The sequence below is a fragment of the Haliaeetus leucocephalus genome, unplaced genomic scaffold (genome assembly GCF_000737465.1).
Source record: "Haliaeetus leucocephalus isolate CR32 unplaced genomic scaffold, Haliaeetus_leucocephalus-4.0 Scaffold849, whole genome shotgun sequence".
Taxonomy (NCBI): Eukaryota; Metazoa; Chordata; class Aves; order Accipitriformes; family Accipitridae; genus Haliaeetus; species Haliaeetus leucocephalus.
In genome coordinates, this window is record NW_010973285.1 from 1542439 (window position 1) to 1558624 (window position 16186).

The window sequence follows — 16186 nt, forward strand, 5'->3', positions numbered from 1 at the left end:
AGATCTGATTAGCCAATGTATAATAAATGCTTTCATCCTATTAGACTGAAAGTGCTTAATAGTACCTTTATAGTATTAAGTTTTTTGTCCAGACTTCTAAATGCAAAATATTTTCAGAACCAGTGACAAAAGCATATTCTTCAAAGATTATACCTTTTTTTCTTTATAGCCTTTATTTTATTTATGGAAGTGAAATGTAGTTTTCCAAGTAGCAAAGATCTACTATCCTACAAAAAGATGTGAAATAGCTGCTTTTAGCAGTATTATATGAACACACATGTAGCAAAATGCAAGAAAACAGCCTACATAATGTTGTTTTAAAAGGCTTGATAATGTAGAGCAAAGTTTATAGTTAAAACAGATGACAAAAATATGTCTCCTATGTGATGACTACATCTGCCTCAGATTAATTTTGGTATCCTGTTAATAGCACTACAGAGCAATAGAAAAAGATAGAAAGAATACAATCCAATTTCTTTAATTGTGATGCAACACGATGTCAGTATCACTCTTGTTTTCTTCTCTACTGTCTGTTAAACCTATCTATATGTCAATATTTCTTGCAGATCTTGCAGGCTTTATTTGCAGGATCATAATATTTACACTAAAGGGATAGGCAGGAGTACTTACAGATACATCTCTGGTCTATCATTTGCTCATGAAGTGAGGACACTGATGTTTTCCCTGTCTTTAAAAGTCCAGTCTACTTCTAAGTAAAAGAAATATTCAACCTTACTAGACTGTGTGGAATTTCTGCACTTAGCACAATCTCTTTTATGTTTGATAGATTGTTTAGACAAGTCACTCTGAGAAGCTGAAAAATACAAAGGGAGAAAGGTCTTACTTGTAAAATCATGGAGTTGCGGCAGTGAATCCAAAATGATACCAACCAAAGGGAGGTAGAGAGCTGCAATTTTAATCTTCACCTCTTTTTTGGAGCAACGTGGGTCTAGGTCATGGGAACTCAGCAGGCTAAGGATAGCACTGACAGCCTTTTTTTGCACCCTGCTAATCCTGTTAACACAAAACCCATCCATGAGCTCCACAAATTATAAATCAAAGACTTAAGAAACAGAGTGGAAAGAAAAAAGTAAACAAACAAGTAAAAGAAACAAGTTAATACACCAATATTAATTAGATAATCTCTTCCATTCTGAGCAGAGACTCATGTTCCCTGCAAGAGATAGCTATCTTACATCTCCAAGCCACTTCACCACAATCAAAGAGCACCCACGTTTTTCAAACTTCCCATAAAAATTCAGTATGGTGAAGAGAGGTGCTTAAAGAAAAGCATCAGATTCTTGCAAAAGTTTAGCTAAACTCTTAAGTTCAAAGGAAGACATGTTTTAGAGAGAAGAGCAACCGAAATGTTGTGTTCTCAATTCGTGTATCTAGCCAACACCACTGCAAAAAATAGTATATTTATATTCACTGGGACCAACATACTGCAGATAAAACAATGACTGGGTTATTGCTATGTTAGAGTGACTTACTGCAAAGAGTGGGGGAAACAAGACTGCCCTAGAATAGAACTATGACCTTGCCAAGAGTAATAATGTGACTCGATCCCATTCTAAAATCTACAAATTGGGATACCCACCCCTCGCTGTCTGCATCCAGCGCTGCTGCCAATTCAGTGAAAAGTAAGCCGGTCAGAAAGTGCTGCTGACGGTATTCAGCTGAGAGGTCAAACATACCAGCGATTTTCTGGTCCTGGAAACTAGAGCAGGAGCTAGAGTTCTGCAGAAGTATATTAGAAGTGTTAAAGAATGATCACTGAAATAAAAGCTTCTTAAAGAGGCTGTAGTTACAGTTCATGTAGCAAAAGGAAAATCTCTACCAGAGGAAAAGCACAGACTTTGAAAGAAGGTTGGACATTTTGGAGAAAAACACTTGTGTGTGAAATAAAAAGCATCTAGTTTCAAATGAGTTGTTTGCTAGGATGCAATCTCGTCCTTTCCATTCTGTGTGAGCAACTCATTTGACATTTTTTGAGATGTAAAATTCTACCCTGTATTCGTTAGTTTGGACAGGACACCAAGTCAGAATTTTCTCCATGTTTATAACTCTTCGCATCGCTCTTACTATTGCAGAGTAGCCACTGGGCATCATACAGCAAGAAGCTGCCCCTACATTAAGAGGGACCTTGGTGTCAGAAGCTCTGCACTGTGCCTTCTTCAGCATCCATGATGTCTAGCATGGAAGTAAGGTCAGGAAAGATGTGTGAACAGTGTTTCCTTTCACCCTGGAAATCCTTGGTTGAGCTTGCTGGCAGCTGGCATAATTTAGAGCAGCCTTCAAACTGCTGTAACTTATGGCTATGACTGATATACAGCCAGCTCAGGAAGGGAAAGTTGCTGCTATATATGTGTTGTGAACTTCTTAGATTCTCCAATCACAGGTCTGTGCCACAGGTCATCTGGAATGTTTTTGTCCCCTGATCGGGTAAGCATAAGTCTTAGACTCTACTCCCTAGTGCAGCTACTGGGGTTTATGAGTCCAAATTTTGCTTTTAATTTATATTCTTCAATATTCTCTCCCAATATTTCTATCAGTCACCTGGGAATAGTCCCAGAAAACAAACACATGAAGCAGCAGTATACCACACTGTGGCAGCTGTCTTCCAGCATATTGGGTCAAATGAAACTCATGTCTCTGAGCAGCCCCATATTTTGGATCCACATACTTAAGCCCACTCCCATTTTGGCCTCAAGCAGACAGGCATTGGCTGTACTATGTTTGTGTGGAATAATGTTACAGTGCAGAGCACCTGGTTAAGTGAATTTGGCTTCTCTCCAAGAATTCCAAAAGATTTATTCACAAGGCCACATTTCTTACTGAAAATCTAACTCTAGCTGGGCAGCCCTCCTGCAGACAGATCAAAATTACTGCAAGCGTGGTCAGCTAATGTATTAAATCATCCAAGGGCCACAAAAGCCTTATTGATTTGCACAGGTTGCACTTCATAGGTTACTCCTAAAGAAGAAAAAGGGTTGATGATGTTGCTTGAAGGAAAGAATGATTAAACTGGTGTCTGCCCAGCTCTGACTTGCTAGAATTAGTTGCAAGAGCTATGCTGACTTCTTTTTTTCCCCATAAGCAGAAGAGTCCCATTTCTAGTTCTTTGACATTCAGGATTAGCATTAAGCAAAACTACTGGGAAATCCTCACTCTAAGACCTTCATGTTTTGCTTTTAAGACCAGGAAAAACTTCAAGGAAATATTATTTGCTATCACTGACCTGTCAGAACCCTTAAGGTATGAGATGCAGCACATCTTAGCGTCCAACCAATTCCTTGGCAATGACACTTGAAAAAGTTACCATGAATTTGAACTGCTCTGTTACTCAGAGTGTTTTTATACCTCCCACCATTCTTGGCTTCAATTCCATCCTCCTGCATCCAAGGGCTGTGGCAATTACGGGGCACTGCACTGAAATGCTTCATCCCAGTTCTGACCTCTGCAAGATCACCGAGGTGGAAAACAGGCAGGCCAGCACCCTTTGTCAGGGGGTCTGCCCCATGGTAAAAGCAAGATACCATCTAAGTAGAATGTAGAGGACAAGAGCACAAGACTGGCAAAATAGTGTGTGGCATGCCAGCCGAAAATTTCTTTAATGAATGCATTTGTGAACTCCATACCCAGGATGACGCATGGGATGTCCTGACATACAGGAAGTCTAGAGCTGTGTCAGTGTCAGTATCAGTATCTGGGAAAAATGTGCATGTACTGCGAATGACATCCTGGGAGAAATGAGAAGTGATGAGGAGGGGCATTCACAAAAATTGTGTGGAGAGGTCTACTCAGGATACCTGAGCGTTTCCACACAGAAAAATCATAAAATTCAAATAAAAGGGAAAACGCTGTCCAGAAAATACAGAGAAATCATTGGCATAGTCATAACATCATCTGCACCACTGGGGTGGGGAGGAACCCAGAACAAAGAATGCTGCTATTTGAAAAGGAAAGCATGACAATCCTGCTCTGAAAAACACTAAGGCTCAACAGAAATCCATCATTCTAGGATATTGAAAATTGCAGTGTTTTAGTCACCAGTTTACATAGTGGTAGCATCTACATCCACTTGGAGACCAAGAAGGTCAGCTAGAATGCAAACACACAGACAGTTTGCTGTGCGCTGCTGCATGCCATAATTCTCCAAAACAGATACTGAAATACATATTTGTGGTTGCGTATGGATGGGATATAGATGCGCCTGTAAGTTAGCCTTCAGAGCCATGTTCCTTTTAGACCTTGTATGTCTACCTTAACAGTAATTTTCTGTTTTCATTTTTCTAGAGGGACACATATCTGTGTCATGTTAAGTTTAAACTTATGTAGATGCAATTTTACATTAGAACTCCCTTAGTCTTTATTCTCCTGCGTCTTTTCTTTCAAGAGGGAAGTTATTCTCCCTCATCCAACCATGGCTAATTCTAACCTAAGTGTCTGAATACAGAGCAACGTAAGTCTTTCTCTACATGTGTGCTTCATGTGATGCTCATGCAATATCACCTAATGGATGCCTACCTGGGAGGACAAGGAGGGGGAGGGAGATGCTGGAGCAGACACGGAGGTCATGAAGAAGAGGTTCAGATTGAGGTAATGCTCATGGCTGCAGAGAATTCTCAGGAACTCCAGTCTCATGGAAATCAGGGTGGAGAGTGAACTCAGCTTGTTTGAGAGCTAGAAAAGCAAACCAAAGAAGTATCATGTGATGGGCGTGCACTATTTAAATTACCATGCAGTGAAATATCCTGCTTCCTGAAACAGGAATAGACAAATAGCCCAGCATGCATTAAAAAGCTCACTGGTTCCCTGGACCTAACTAGTTTCCATCCATTAGCTGCTCTTTGTTCCACAGTGGTGGTGTCTCTCTGCCCCCTCTCTGGCTGAGTTACCAACTTCCCAAGAGACAATAAATTGGTTTTTTTTGCCCTCCCCAAAGAAAAACACAATATTTTTTCCCTTTTGGATAACACAAAGATTAAAACCAAACAAAACTCTGCTGAGTCTGTGGCAAATTCATAAAAAGTCCTACTAGGCAACACAGAGCATCAGTGGTCTTGTCATTTCTCTTCATATCAACAATGACATCAGTGAAGTATTGTACATATTATAAGAAACCGGGGTCGTAGCCATCTTGTGCTCTCTTACCTACCATCAGCTGACAGAGGGCCTTCCTTTGGCAGAAAAACTACAGCAGGTATATCAGGTCACAAAACAGAAGGAAAACTTTCCCCTTCAAATGCAACAAATAATTTCATAACAACATCCTGCATCATCATTTATTTTTAATTTTGGGAGGCTTGTAAAGCAAGAAGACAGACATGGTTCATTTTGACTGAATCCCCCAAATATAAATACATCCTCACAGCACTGGAAGAGTCAGAGACCAAAAGCTGCTCTGTATGGTCTGCAGACCCTGCTGCTAAGGGATGTTAAAAAGTAAGGGAAGAAAAGTGGCTCCATGGATGCTCTGCAGTAGTGCAAGGTATGACATTTCTAAAAGAGTCTTAACCTGCACTCAATTTTTTTCTGCAGACCACAGATCAGAAAGGTTTAAAGTCTCTGCATATGCAAGAGGAAACAGGAAATTTACCTGGCCCTTTAACACAGTTCAAAGGATCTTAATGGATAAATGAATCAAACAGAACAGAACAGTGGACTGGCCATAAGCCAAATGCAATACCAATCATGCATGATGCCTACCTGATTGCAGTAATGTTTGATGAGATTAAACACAAATCCTCGGTCCATTAAAGAAAGGAGATCATACAAGAAAAACGCCAGGCTGATATTAATCTTTTCTGCTTGTTCATTTTCCTTTTAAAAAAAGGGATGAAAAGAAGAACTGCAGTTACAATGTATGAAACTTACATAAAGGTGGAAGACTTTTCAGAATCATTAAAAAATAGTGTAGGGAACAGCTCCCAAAACCATGGCATGGAACATACTGAACAAGATCGTTTAAGTTCTCCAATTTATGTAACCTTGTTAAAATTATACAGAATCACTCCTGTAAATTATTTCAACTGTTGTGGTTTTCACAGAATAATATCACAGGATGAATGAGCAAGTTTATCTATGCAAATCTTTGGGCTGACAGCAATGAAATGGAATTTGAGACCTGTTCTGAATTCCCTATGGGGTACAATCCTGCATATGCCGTTTTTAAAAAAATTGAACCTTTAACATTAGAGAATGCTGGTTTAGGTACTTAAACCATAAAATATTGTTTTAAAATATTAATAAAAATCTGCACTGGCTCTGCTGACGGAATGCCAAGTATTTTGTTTAGAAATTTTAAGTGTAAAACTGATAGTAAAAAAATGGTAAGATAAATCTGTGTGTTTTATCATTCAGCAGCTAAGCTCTTGCATGCTTACAATTGGCCTGATTAACAGAGATACGCAGCCCTCAAGTAAAAATCACAAAGAACTCCACGTGCCCTCTAAAATAAGGCTACAGTTACTTAAAAAATGGCAATTTAAATCATAAAATCTCAGTAGCATATGTAGTTCACCAAGAGGAATTTGTGGAGGTGCCTGAGGGATCTGCACACATGTAATACTCACGAGTCCTCAGGTGGATTCACTCAAGACTGACAGAGGAGATGACTGGGAAAAATGTTGCCCCTACTCCTGTCTCTGACTAGTGAGAACAGGTGTGCAGCACCTCAGGGTGGTTACAATTTCATTTTTAATTTTTCAACCTTTTTGACGCCATTCAGGAATATATATACATATATTTTCTGCAATGTGGAATTTACACAGCAAAACATTTTCTGCTGTGAAGAATAAATTAGTTTTCCACTACCTTACTGGGTAGGCTAAAATATGCCACACATCACTGTAGAATTTCAGGGCAATCTGACATGCTCAACCATGTACTGAAACATAGATTATTACTGCTTGGATTTAAAAATCAGACACATATTACCTACTGCTGCTCTGTACAACTAACCAATGGCCCTAATTCTGCAAACACTGCAGTGGGTTTTTCACACATAATCAGGTTCTATACACTCACTCTATTAAAACTGAATTGAATTAACAGCCCATAAAAACCTGTGTATTTCTCATGAGGAAGCCATAAAATACTAATCTCTTGGCAAAATCTACAGTTTTGTTAAAACATTTTTAATGTAACAAAATTTTATTACACATGTATTTAAAAAAAAAGAAGTCACTGACACCTTAAGTAAACATTTCCATGGAAACAATTTCTCTGCACATGGCTATCATGGAAGCACACCAAAGATGAAGCAAAAGGTAAAGCTTCAGGAAAAACTTTTTGATGGACAGTGACAATCACTTCTGCCAGTCTCTGCCCTCAGTTGTCTGGTCTCAGCCCTTTCCCAGTTTCTGCTCCTCAACAGCACAGTGGAGGACACATTAAGTGGATCAGGAAACTGAGCTGGCTGAAAAGCAATGTGGCAGACCAGCCCTCCAGCCTGGTCTGCCCTGTGGCAGAGCACACTGCTGGGCTAGCACAGTGCATTTGGCAGCTCTGGGGCATGAAAACATGCCAGTTGCAACAACTGAACAAACAACGGTCACCCAGTGTGTAGATACACAGATGTGGCCTTAACTTTGTCTATTGGCTAGTGCAGAGTGACATCAGTGATGTAAGCTGATTATCAATGTTAAAATATAGATTACATTTTGTGATCCTTTCAACTTCATAATCCATTATATCAGTGCAACTTGTTAAAACATATCAGGATAAAGAATTTCATGAGACTTAGGGCTTATTTCTTGTCTTTAATTTTCAAGTGGCCAGTGCCTCTTTGAAGAGATCTGGGGTTAGATCACTCATGGCTAGATTTTGCAACAGTCAGGAGGAATACTGCCTTCATATTGCATAGCCCACTGCTGTCAAAGAAGTAAAATGTGGAATAAAACACTGTGCAGTAGAAACAAGGGTAACAGGAAAGGGGGATAAAAGGAATAAACCCTGCTTTGGCTGCAGTTTGATGCCCTGGCTAACCTGGCATAAAGCATCACTGCCACTGAAAAGGGGTGTCCAGTCTTTCCTGTTGATGGGAAAAGGGGTTCCCTCCCTGCACCCTGCAGCCACAGCGAGAAGCAGGCTGGGGAGCTGCGCTGAATAAAAACAGTCTGACAGGGGAGCACAAGGCTGGCCCTTGCAACACCCCTCACTCTTGCTTAAGGTCCATGTGAGAATACTGCCACAGTTTTGGCCTAATTCTAGTGACACTGCTGAAGGTGAAATGGGATTAAACACTGCTCAGTGTAACACAGGCTGAGTAGCAAGGATCCATGGTGCTTATTTCATACATTTACCTTCTGTGGTTTGACTAAAAGTGCAGCAATCTCTGAAGTAACCACACTAACTATGGTGGTAATATCATCTTTGAAGCGATCGGAGAACCGGCTTCTTCGTGGGTTATCTTGCTTCTCTATGTTGTGAACATACTGAGCCATACTCTTTATCTGCAAAGAAAAAAAAAAAAGCGCCAAAACTGGAGGTAAAACTACTACTTGTTTTTCCTTGAATGTAATCACTCTCATCTTCTCAGACCTGCTGTGATAAATCCTACATGTACTGGCAACGACAACAGAAAGCCTGAGACTTGAACACAGACAGACATTGATTCCTGTTTATGTCCACGCAGTTGGCTACTCTCAGCACCTGCAATCAGAACCACCCTCCCCAGTCCCTTGCCTCTGCAGCTCTGAAATGCTGCTATTTGCAAGTTTTGCCCTTCATGATGACACACAGGGAGTGACACTTCTGGAATTCTTATTTCTTGACCTGATGTTGGGTTGCTTATATGCTGCCAGTGGAAATCAGTATGTTTTTGCCACTGACATCCATCACCTCAGGGCTCTGTGAAACTGAATTTCAGGAGCCTTGTCACTGCTCCCATGTTGTCAACAAAGTGGAAAAGACAGGAACAGGTATTCACAGGAAAGGGTGGGCTCAGTTTGATGTCTGTCTTTCAGCCTTCTGCAAGCTGTGGACCACTGTGCATGTTCTTCAGGCAGGACTTTGCCACCACAGGCTGTCAGTGGGAAACAGGTACGAATATGGAGAATTCTTTAGTTGTACTTCCATTATTTGGGACCTTTCCTTTTCACACTGGGGCTGAATAACTGAAGATATCACCACAGATCTAAATCTGTGCCTGGACTACCTGCTACATTTCACCATTAACTTACTAAATGGCACTATCAAATCTTACCAGGAGCTCAAAGAAGAACCAGGCATACTTGAAGACAGATTCTCTCACCATACCCGTGCTGACGACCATCTGCAGTGCCAGCTCCTCGTGGAAATGCTAAATAATAAACAAAGAGTGTTGGGAAATAACTCTTCGATCAACTCATCTCCCAGGTTGAACACCCCCCCTCTTCCCTGTGGGAAACTCCCACATACTGGAGAGTCAGCAGCTGGATAGGAATGCATGGACATCCCTGTAGGATCAGAAGGCAGATTTGACCAAAATGATGTATGAGGAATGTTGATGGCAAACAGACTTTGGAATCCATTTTTCTGTGGATCCAGAACCCCAGATAATTAAACTAGGGAAATGCCTTTGGCTCTGCATGACGGAGCAGTCATGTTCCCCACTCCCCACTAATTGTTTCCATTTAGCACATCCATGTTTTTGAGAGAAAGTAGAAGTAAGATTGTCTCTGTGGTGGGAGAGAAGGACACAGCAATAACCACAGCAGAGCTTGTACATAGGTTTGTAGTTGGAGACAATACTCTTTGCAGTGAGGTCTGACCATAAGACACCCAATCCCAATAACCTGAACTTTAAAGACACTCGAATCTGGACTAAAAATTTATTGCAATGTCTATTTTCTATTCCTGACACAAACAATAAAGCTAATGAGACTCCTAAGCATATTTACATTGAATAGGACATATAAATCCATCCAATATTCAGACTGGGTATAAATGTCTATGCTTTTTGGCACAAATCAGACCAATAAAGAGGAAGAAGAAAGGAGAGTTTCTTAACTGTAACTCAGGTTCCGAATTGCTCATTGCAGGGCTTTTCCCCTGCTTCTTCATCCAAAGCCACTGCTGCTGATCAATGCTAAACACAAGACCCAGCTCTGGAAAAATTATCTAAGTGATATGGTATCTTCTATGTTGTTAAAAAGCTACTTAGGAATACATACTCAAGATAGGAAGGAATTTCTTGGTTCTAAAAGCTACAAAAGGGGGCAAAGAAAAATATTCTTTACAGAAGAAAGAGATGGCAAACATTTCTGAATGCAGTTTACTGTAACATGTAAAGGCAGGTATCCAAGAGTAAACAGAAGTGGAAAAAGAGAGAGGCCCTAACACCTTGAGAAAGAGAGCAAAGGGAGGATCCAGACACGCTGCTACTTGTCTAAATCTGTCTTGGAAAAAGAATCTAAAGACTCTAGAGCACAGCCATAAAAGTTTGGGTAATAGTCACCCACTGATTCAATATTCTGTCACTAACTCCTTGTTCGATAAAACTGGTTGTGACTTTATTCTCTCTCTCCCCTCTCCTCATTTAGTAGTACTAACTACCAGCACTGCCTCACAAGGCTCCAGGCTCTGTTACTGTGCTCCCTCACACTTAGTGGTAGGCTACCTTTTTATTGGATGGTCTTGGGCTTGCACAAATGCTTGGCATGTCATTTGTTCCTTCAACGTAGAAAGACATCCGACTGGAGGTGTGATCCATAGGCTGGGGGGCATAGCCAGAAGAAATACATACTAGTAAGTTAATACATAACTTAAGCTAATTAACAGAGAAGAAATCAGCACCGGTGGGTTTTTTTGGAAGGTATGCACAGATGCTCACCTAAATAGCTCTTCACTTTCCTTCTCCCCATCCCCCTTCCCAGTGGAGGCCAAGGACCACCTGAATGCAGCAGCCGCAGGAGCGTGCAAATGCCAACACTGCCATCAGGTGCCCAATTTCAGCACTGCAGCTGTCTTTTGGAAGCGCTGCAATTCACCCTTTCAACGGTAACTGTTTATCCAGTGGCTCTGCATCCGAAATTAACGAGCATATGGGAATTTTCTTCCATTAAAAATAATGCCAATTTAAAAGGCAGTGAAATGGCAGCAGCCAAGTGTCAACCGCTACATTTATCAATGTGATGAAGCTGTAATATCAAACATTTTACTTCTGGATTAATTTGGGGGAAAAAACCTCTCTTGAGCTCTAGGTTTTTTTAGGACACAGTACATTACAGTAAAATTAATAAAGCTATTAAGTTCAAATCTACATTATTAAAAATTGCTATGGATAATACATATGCCCAAATAAACAAATCAAATAGATTGGCAAAGCCTGCACATCTTACTAGTTCCAGTTTAATTTGCTGAAGACAAGCACCCGTTCACTTTAACTGGAAAAGCATGTGGTCAGTCAATGGAGAAAAGACTTCAAAATGTTTCTGAAAATAACCTGCTTGAGAAGCAGTATTTTACATATGTAACGCTCAAGGAAAAGAGAGGGGGGGGATATAGTTCAGAGCTCAGCAGACATGCTGCTGTGGAGCTCTGCTAGGGCTGCAGCTAGGAGCAGGCTCTGTGTCCAGGTGAAAAATCCTGCTTTTGTCAGAAGCACAGCTTCCCCGCTCCTGCTGAAAGGGGAACTCTAGATTTTGGGTTCCCCAGAGAGCCAAGCACAGCCATCCTCATAAAGGTCTGAGATGAGCCTGGGATGCTGTTAGACCAGCAAGCACTAGATGCCAATCAGGGAAGAAAAATCCTGCTCCTCTGCTGTCTGTTCTGCAAGCTGTTGGTGGCATATGTAGTTGTGGATGGGAAAGACAGAGAAAGTTTGTGTTTCACTCTGTGGTTGAATTAAGTATTTGGAAATACCCAGTTACAAAATATGCACATGGCATCTGTACTATAGCCAGTATAAAATCATGGGGCTGCTGTCATATAAATTGCCTACTTTTTTTTTAAACAGGAAACTATTTAGCACCAAACAGGCTCTGCGATTTAAAAAAGAAAAAAAGGAAAAAGAGTTAAAAGGAGTACGAATAAATCAGTGCATTTTAGGAAAACTATTTCCCTTCTGAGGAATCTTTCACCCCTTTCAGAAAGTGAATCTGTTCCCAGTGTAATCAATAGTAGTCTTTTCTCACACTGACTCTGTGTAACTTGGACCAGCCCACATCACCAGACATGAACAGAACTTAAATGCCAAGAACAGGAGAGTGAGGCATGTCAAAAAAGCAAATCCCTCTATGGAGTGTCTAAGCCTCACACAAGAGACAGATTTCTTACCTCTTGCTCTCTTCACTGATAAGAGACATCAGAATTTAGCAATGGGATTTAATGTATGCCTATACCAAATCAGATAAACAACAAATGCTTCTGGTGATACATACAGCGCGTTTACAAGAAGGAAATCCAAACTTTTTAGAACAAACCTAAATTATTAGGTTTTGGCCCATACAATTCTCCAGGTATTTGACTTTGTTCTCTTACCTTGGATGACATGATGTTTTTGACCTCCTCATCAGTAGCAGTTGGTGTAACAGCGATGTCAGGATTGCTGCAGCTTATCACTCGGCTCTGCAGGAGTTTACTCCCAACAGACACTGCGGAAGTGCGTCCAAATGTGTAATAACGAGACTCTGTCAAAATGGTACTGCTGCCTGCACCTGCCCATAGGGAGATGTCTGAACTAAGACTGAAGTACACATGTATGAGACAAACCTGAGATTCAAGCCAGCTTTTCTCAGTGCTGTTACAGCATCAGCATTTTGAATACCATAAAGCTCCTAAAAATCTCACCATCAACAGCTTAATTAACAAATTACATAGGCATTGAATGACAAAGTGCAGATGTTTTCCGAGTCAACAGCTCACAGGCGATTGCACAAGCAGTAACAACAGATTTAAAATGGCTACCTGAGCAGCAGCAGTATTACAATAGCTCTTTCTTCTTTCCCTCAGCTCTTTTTAATTTGCTGTAGATTAAGACAAGATTCACAGGCCTAAACACAAAATATCGCCTTCAACACGTAACATTTACCACCAGGTTCAAAGTATCCAAGGAAGCAGAGAGTGGCCAGCAGGAACTTCACTAAATGATTATCTAATGTTTTCAGCTTCCCCATGGACCTTATTTTTTCGGGATAAAGAATTTCCAAGCATAGGCAAGCTCCGAGATTTTAGCACATACTAACATCAGTTTAAATGTCCCTCAAGGGGGATTTAAATGAATATTTGAAAGAGAAAAGGGCATACATATCTTTAGTTCCCACATCACAGCTGTTTGGTGGTCAGCCAGTTAATATACAGCAATTGATCAAATGAATTCTATAGGCTTTAGGACAATGGACTGCAGCAGAGTAACAGAATGGTTGAGGTTGGCAGGGACCTCTGGAGGTCATCTGGTCCACCCTCCTGCTCAAGCAGGGCCACCTAGAGTCAGCTGCCCAGGACCATGTCCAGACAGATTCCTAATATCTCTAGGCTGAGAGGCTCTACCACCATTTTGGGCAACCTGTGCCAGTGCTCAGTCACCCTCACAGAAAAAAGTGTTTCTTGATGTTCTGAGGGAACCTCCTGTGTTTCATGTTGTGCCCATTGCCTCTGGGCACCACTGGAAACAGTCTGGCTCTGTGTTCTTTGTACCCTCCCTTCAGGTCTTTGTATATGCTGAAGATCCTCCTTGAGCCTTCTCTTCTCCGGGCTGAACAGTCCCAGCTCTCTCAGCCTTTCCTCACTGGAGAGATGCTCCAGTCCCTTCATCACCTTCGTTGCCCTTGGCTGGTCTCTCTCCAGTACGTTCACATCTCTCTTGTACTGAGGAGCCCAGAACTGGACACAGCACTCAAGGTGCAGCCTCACCAGTGCTAAGTAGAGGAGAAGGATCACCTCCCTCAACCTGCTGGCCAATTTACAGGGTTTTATCCTCTGATGACATCCCTTATGCGATGGAGAAATTTGCAGAGCTTGGCCCTATGTCACTTGGCAGCAAGTGAGTTTGCATGGAAAGTAGTTTACTGATGTACAGGCCAGTAAGAAATTGGCATCTTAAGGCCATTTTAATTTCTGGAGGAAAATCCTCTAAAGAAAGCCTCAGTTTAGGAGATGTCTCTCACTTTCATCTTCATGAAGCTACAGTGTTGCATATAGCTGTGGAGTCCTCTCACCTCAACCATGCATCGTAAATGAATGGGAGATAAGAGATTATGTGGGGCAAGTCCATGTTGCTCTGTGCAGCTCTGAGATCCCTGACCTTCCTCTGAGAAAAACAAAATATCTGAACAGTGCTGTGCTTAAATGGTACGCAGTCTGGGTCTGAGAAGTTGTGTTTGCTATTTTATAGGCCAGTGCCCTAAGTCCTCCTCGCAGAAGCACCATGCTGAATGGCATGTACCAAGAAAAAAGAATACTTTTGCAACCCTTGCACCAATATTACCTGCTTTGACTACTTCTCTTTGAGGATCTGGCAGACGAAATACATAGTAGACATAAGATGCCAGGAGGCAGTTCCTCCCATGTTGGTCTTTGCTCAGGTCTTTGCTGTTGTGAAGACTATTCACTATTGCAACCACAGATTCAAAGGCAAACTGTGAGAAGTTGGCTGTGAAACAAAGGCAAGAAATAGTCTCAGCACTGAAGGGTTTAGGTAAGGGCATTCTTTGTACCACCACCAACTAATCGTACATGCTTTAATTCAGTCCTTAACAAATTCAGAGCTCTAGACAGCAATTGCTATACCTGACCAGACCCAAAGTCTACATAGGCCAATAACCACTCTTCAGTAGATCCACTGAGTTTCAACCCAATCACTGCTATTTCATCACTTCATGCTACATAAAAGCAGACCATAACTGTTAATAACAATTTCCAGCAGCCTTCACACAATTTCCTATAAAATACCTACTTGAAGAACACTAAGACCTGTTACTCTCCAGCTGACAGACCAATACAAGCTAGCAGGCTTTTCCACAAATATTATAGTGCATGACAAGTGTTGATTACCAAAATGAGATAGGAAAGAAACTACACCCCTCCAGAGTTAACATATGTGGTGGGCAACTGACAGCCTCAGTAACAGAAAAATCTGTGTGCATTACTATACCCTTTCTGTTTTGTGCTCACTCAATTCTGTCTAAAGATATCTGAGCAGCAGATATGGTGCAGTCAGCAATGTCAGCTGCAGGATAAGTGACTTTCTGGTGTTTTCCTTGCAAAATAATTGAATTCCAAACAAAGTTAAACCACAACCCACTTTCTGACCTCTATTTCCAGATAAGTAAACTACTACAATTTCAGGTACGTCCCAACCAAAGCCTGAGAGTCTTAGATGTAGGGGGAAAAGGAGAGAGGGCAGGAACTCAGTTAAACCTGATTAAATTGTGCAGTGAAACTGTGTCTTGAGAAGCACAACTCTTTTGAAGTGGACTACCCCAAATGCTAAATCTGAGCCTGGATATTTAGCAATCATTTCCCCTCTATTTCTAGGTTGCTTGCATTACCACTCCAAGGCCATGCACCAGTAAATACCTGTCTGGCCAGCTATGACCATGGGCTGTACAGCGAGCTGGAAAAGTTTATCGAGTACCAAATGTAAAAACAAGACAAGAGGTTCAAGGCGTGAAGAATTCAAACAGATAATGCTGAGTTTCAATTCGTGTTCCAGTGTAGCCTCTGTTATCTTCTGGTCCATCAGTCGAATGGGGAATGTCACTTGACTTTCTAGAGAATGGCACAGAGTGAAGAACTTCTCCAGGTGATTGTCCTGCAAATACAGTGCACTCATAGTTAACGAAGTTTTTATAGTTCAGGCTGCTGCTAGCTAAGCAAAGCCTGATTGTCCTACCTGATGGTATCAGAGAAAATATATTCACCCTTCTGGCTGGCAGTGGTAGCTAGCCCTAGAAATCAATTTGTAAACCAGCTGTCACAGCCTTTTGTTTGTTCCTTTTCATCTGGCTTAAATTCAGACTCTAGTTAGATCAGATTAAAAGCAGAGAAGTTAAAGCCCTCACTAAAGTGATTGCTTCATTTCATGAAAATACTCTTCCCTCTCCCTAATAAAAGTCTGTCACTCCACAAGTCTATAGTCCCTCTGCCACCCACACCTAAGTTCAGCTACATACAAGTTATATGTCTAATGGGTATGCCCTACTTGTATTTAGAAAGCATGCTACCAGTGGTGATGGACCTGCTTCAGACACAGGGTCTC

General features: G+C 41.3%; 1 protein-coding gene across 3 annotated transcripts in view; it reads right to left on the bottom strand.

Annotated features, from left to right (window-relative positions):
• The window catches only part of DOCK8 (dedicator of cytokinesis 8), a 95195-nt gene that overhangs the window by 26419 nt on the left and 52590 nt on the right, over positions 1-16186 (bottom strand). For all 3 annotated transcript variants that reach the window (XM_010582777.1, XM_010582779.1, XM_010582778.1), the window contains 10 exons: positions 15505-15739; positions 14414-14578; positions 12469-12644; positions 10607-10702; positions 9212-9307; positions 8310-8459; positions 5713-5826; positions 4531-4686; positions 1601-1740; positions 845-1014 (listed from right to left, as the gene is read on the bottom strand). In XM_010582777.1, the coding sequence (XP_010581079.1) occupies positions 845-1014; positions 1601-1740; positions 4531-4686; positions 5713-5826; positions 8310-8459; positions 9212-9307; positions 10607-10702; positions 12469-12644; positions 14414-14578; positions 15505-15739 (1498 nt within the window). The remainder of the gene's footprint in view (positions 1-844; positions 1015-1600; positions 1741-4530; positions 4687-5712; positions 5827-8309; positions 8460-9211; positions 9308-10606; positions 10703-12468; positions 12645-14413; positions 14579-15504; positions 15740-16186) is intronic.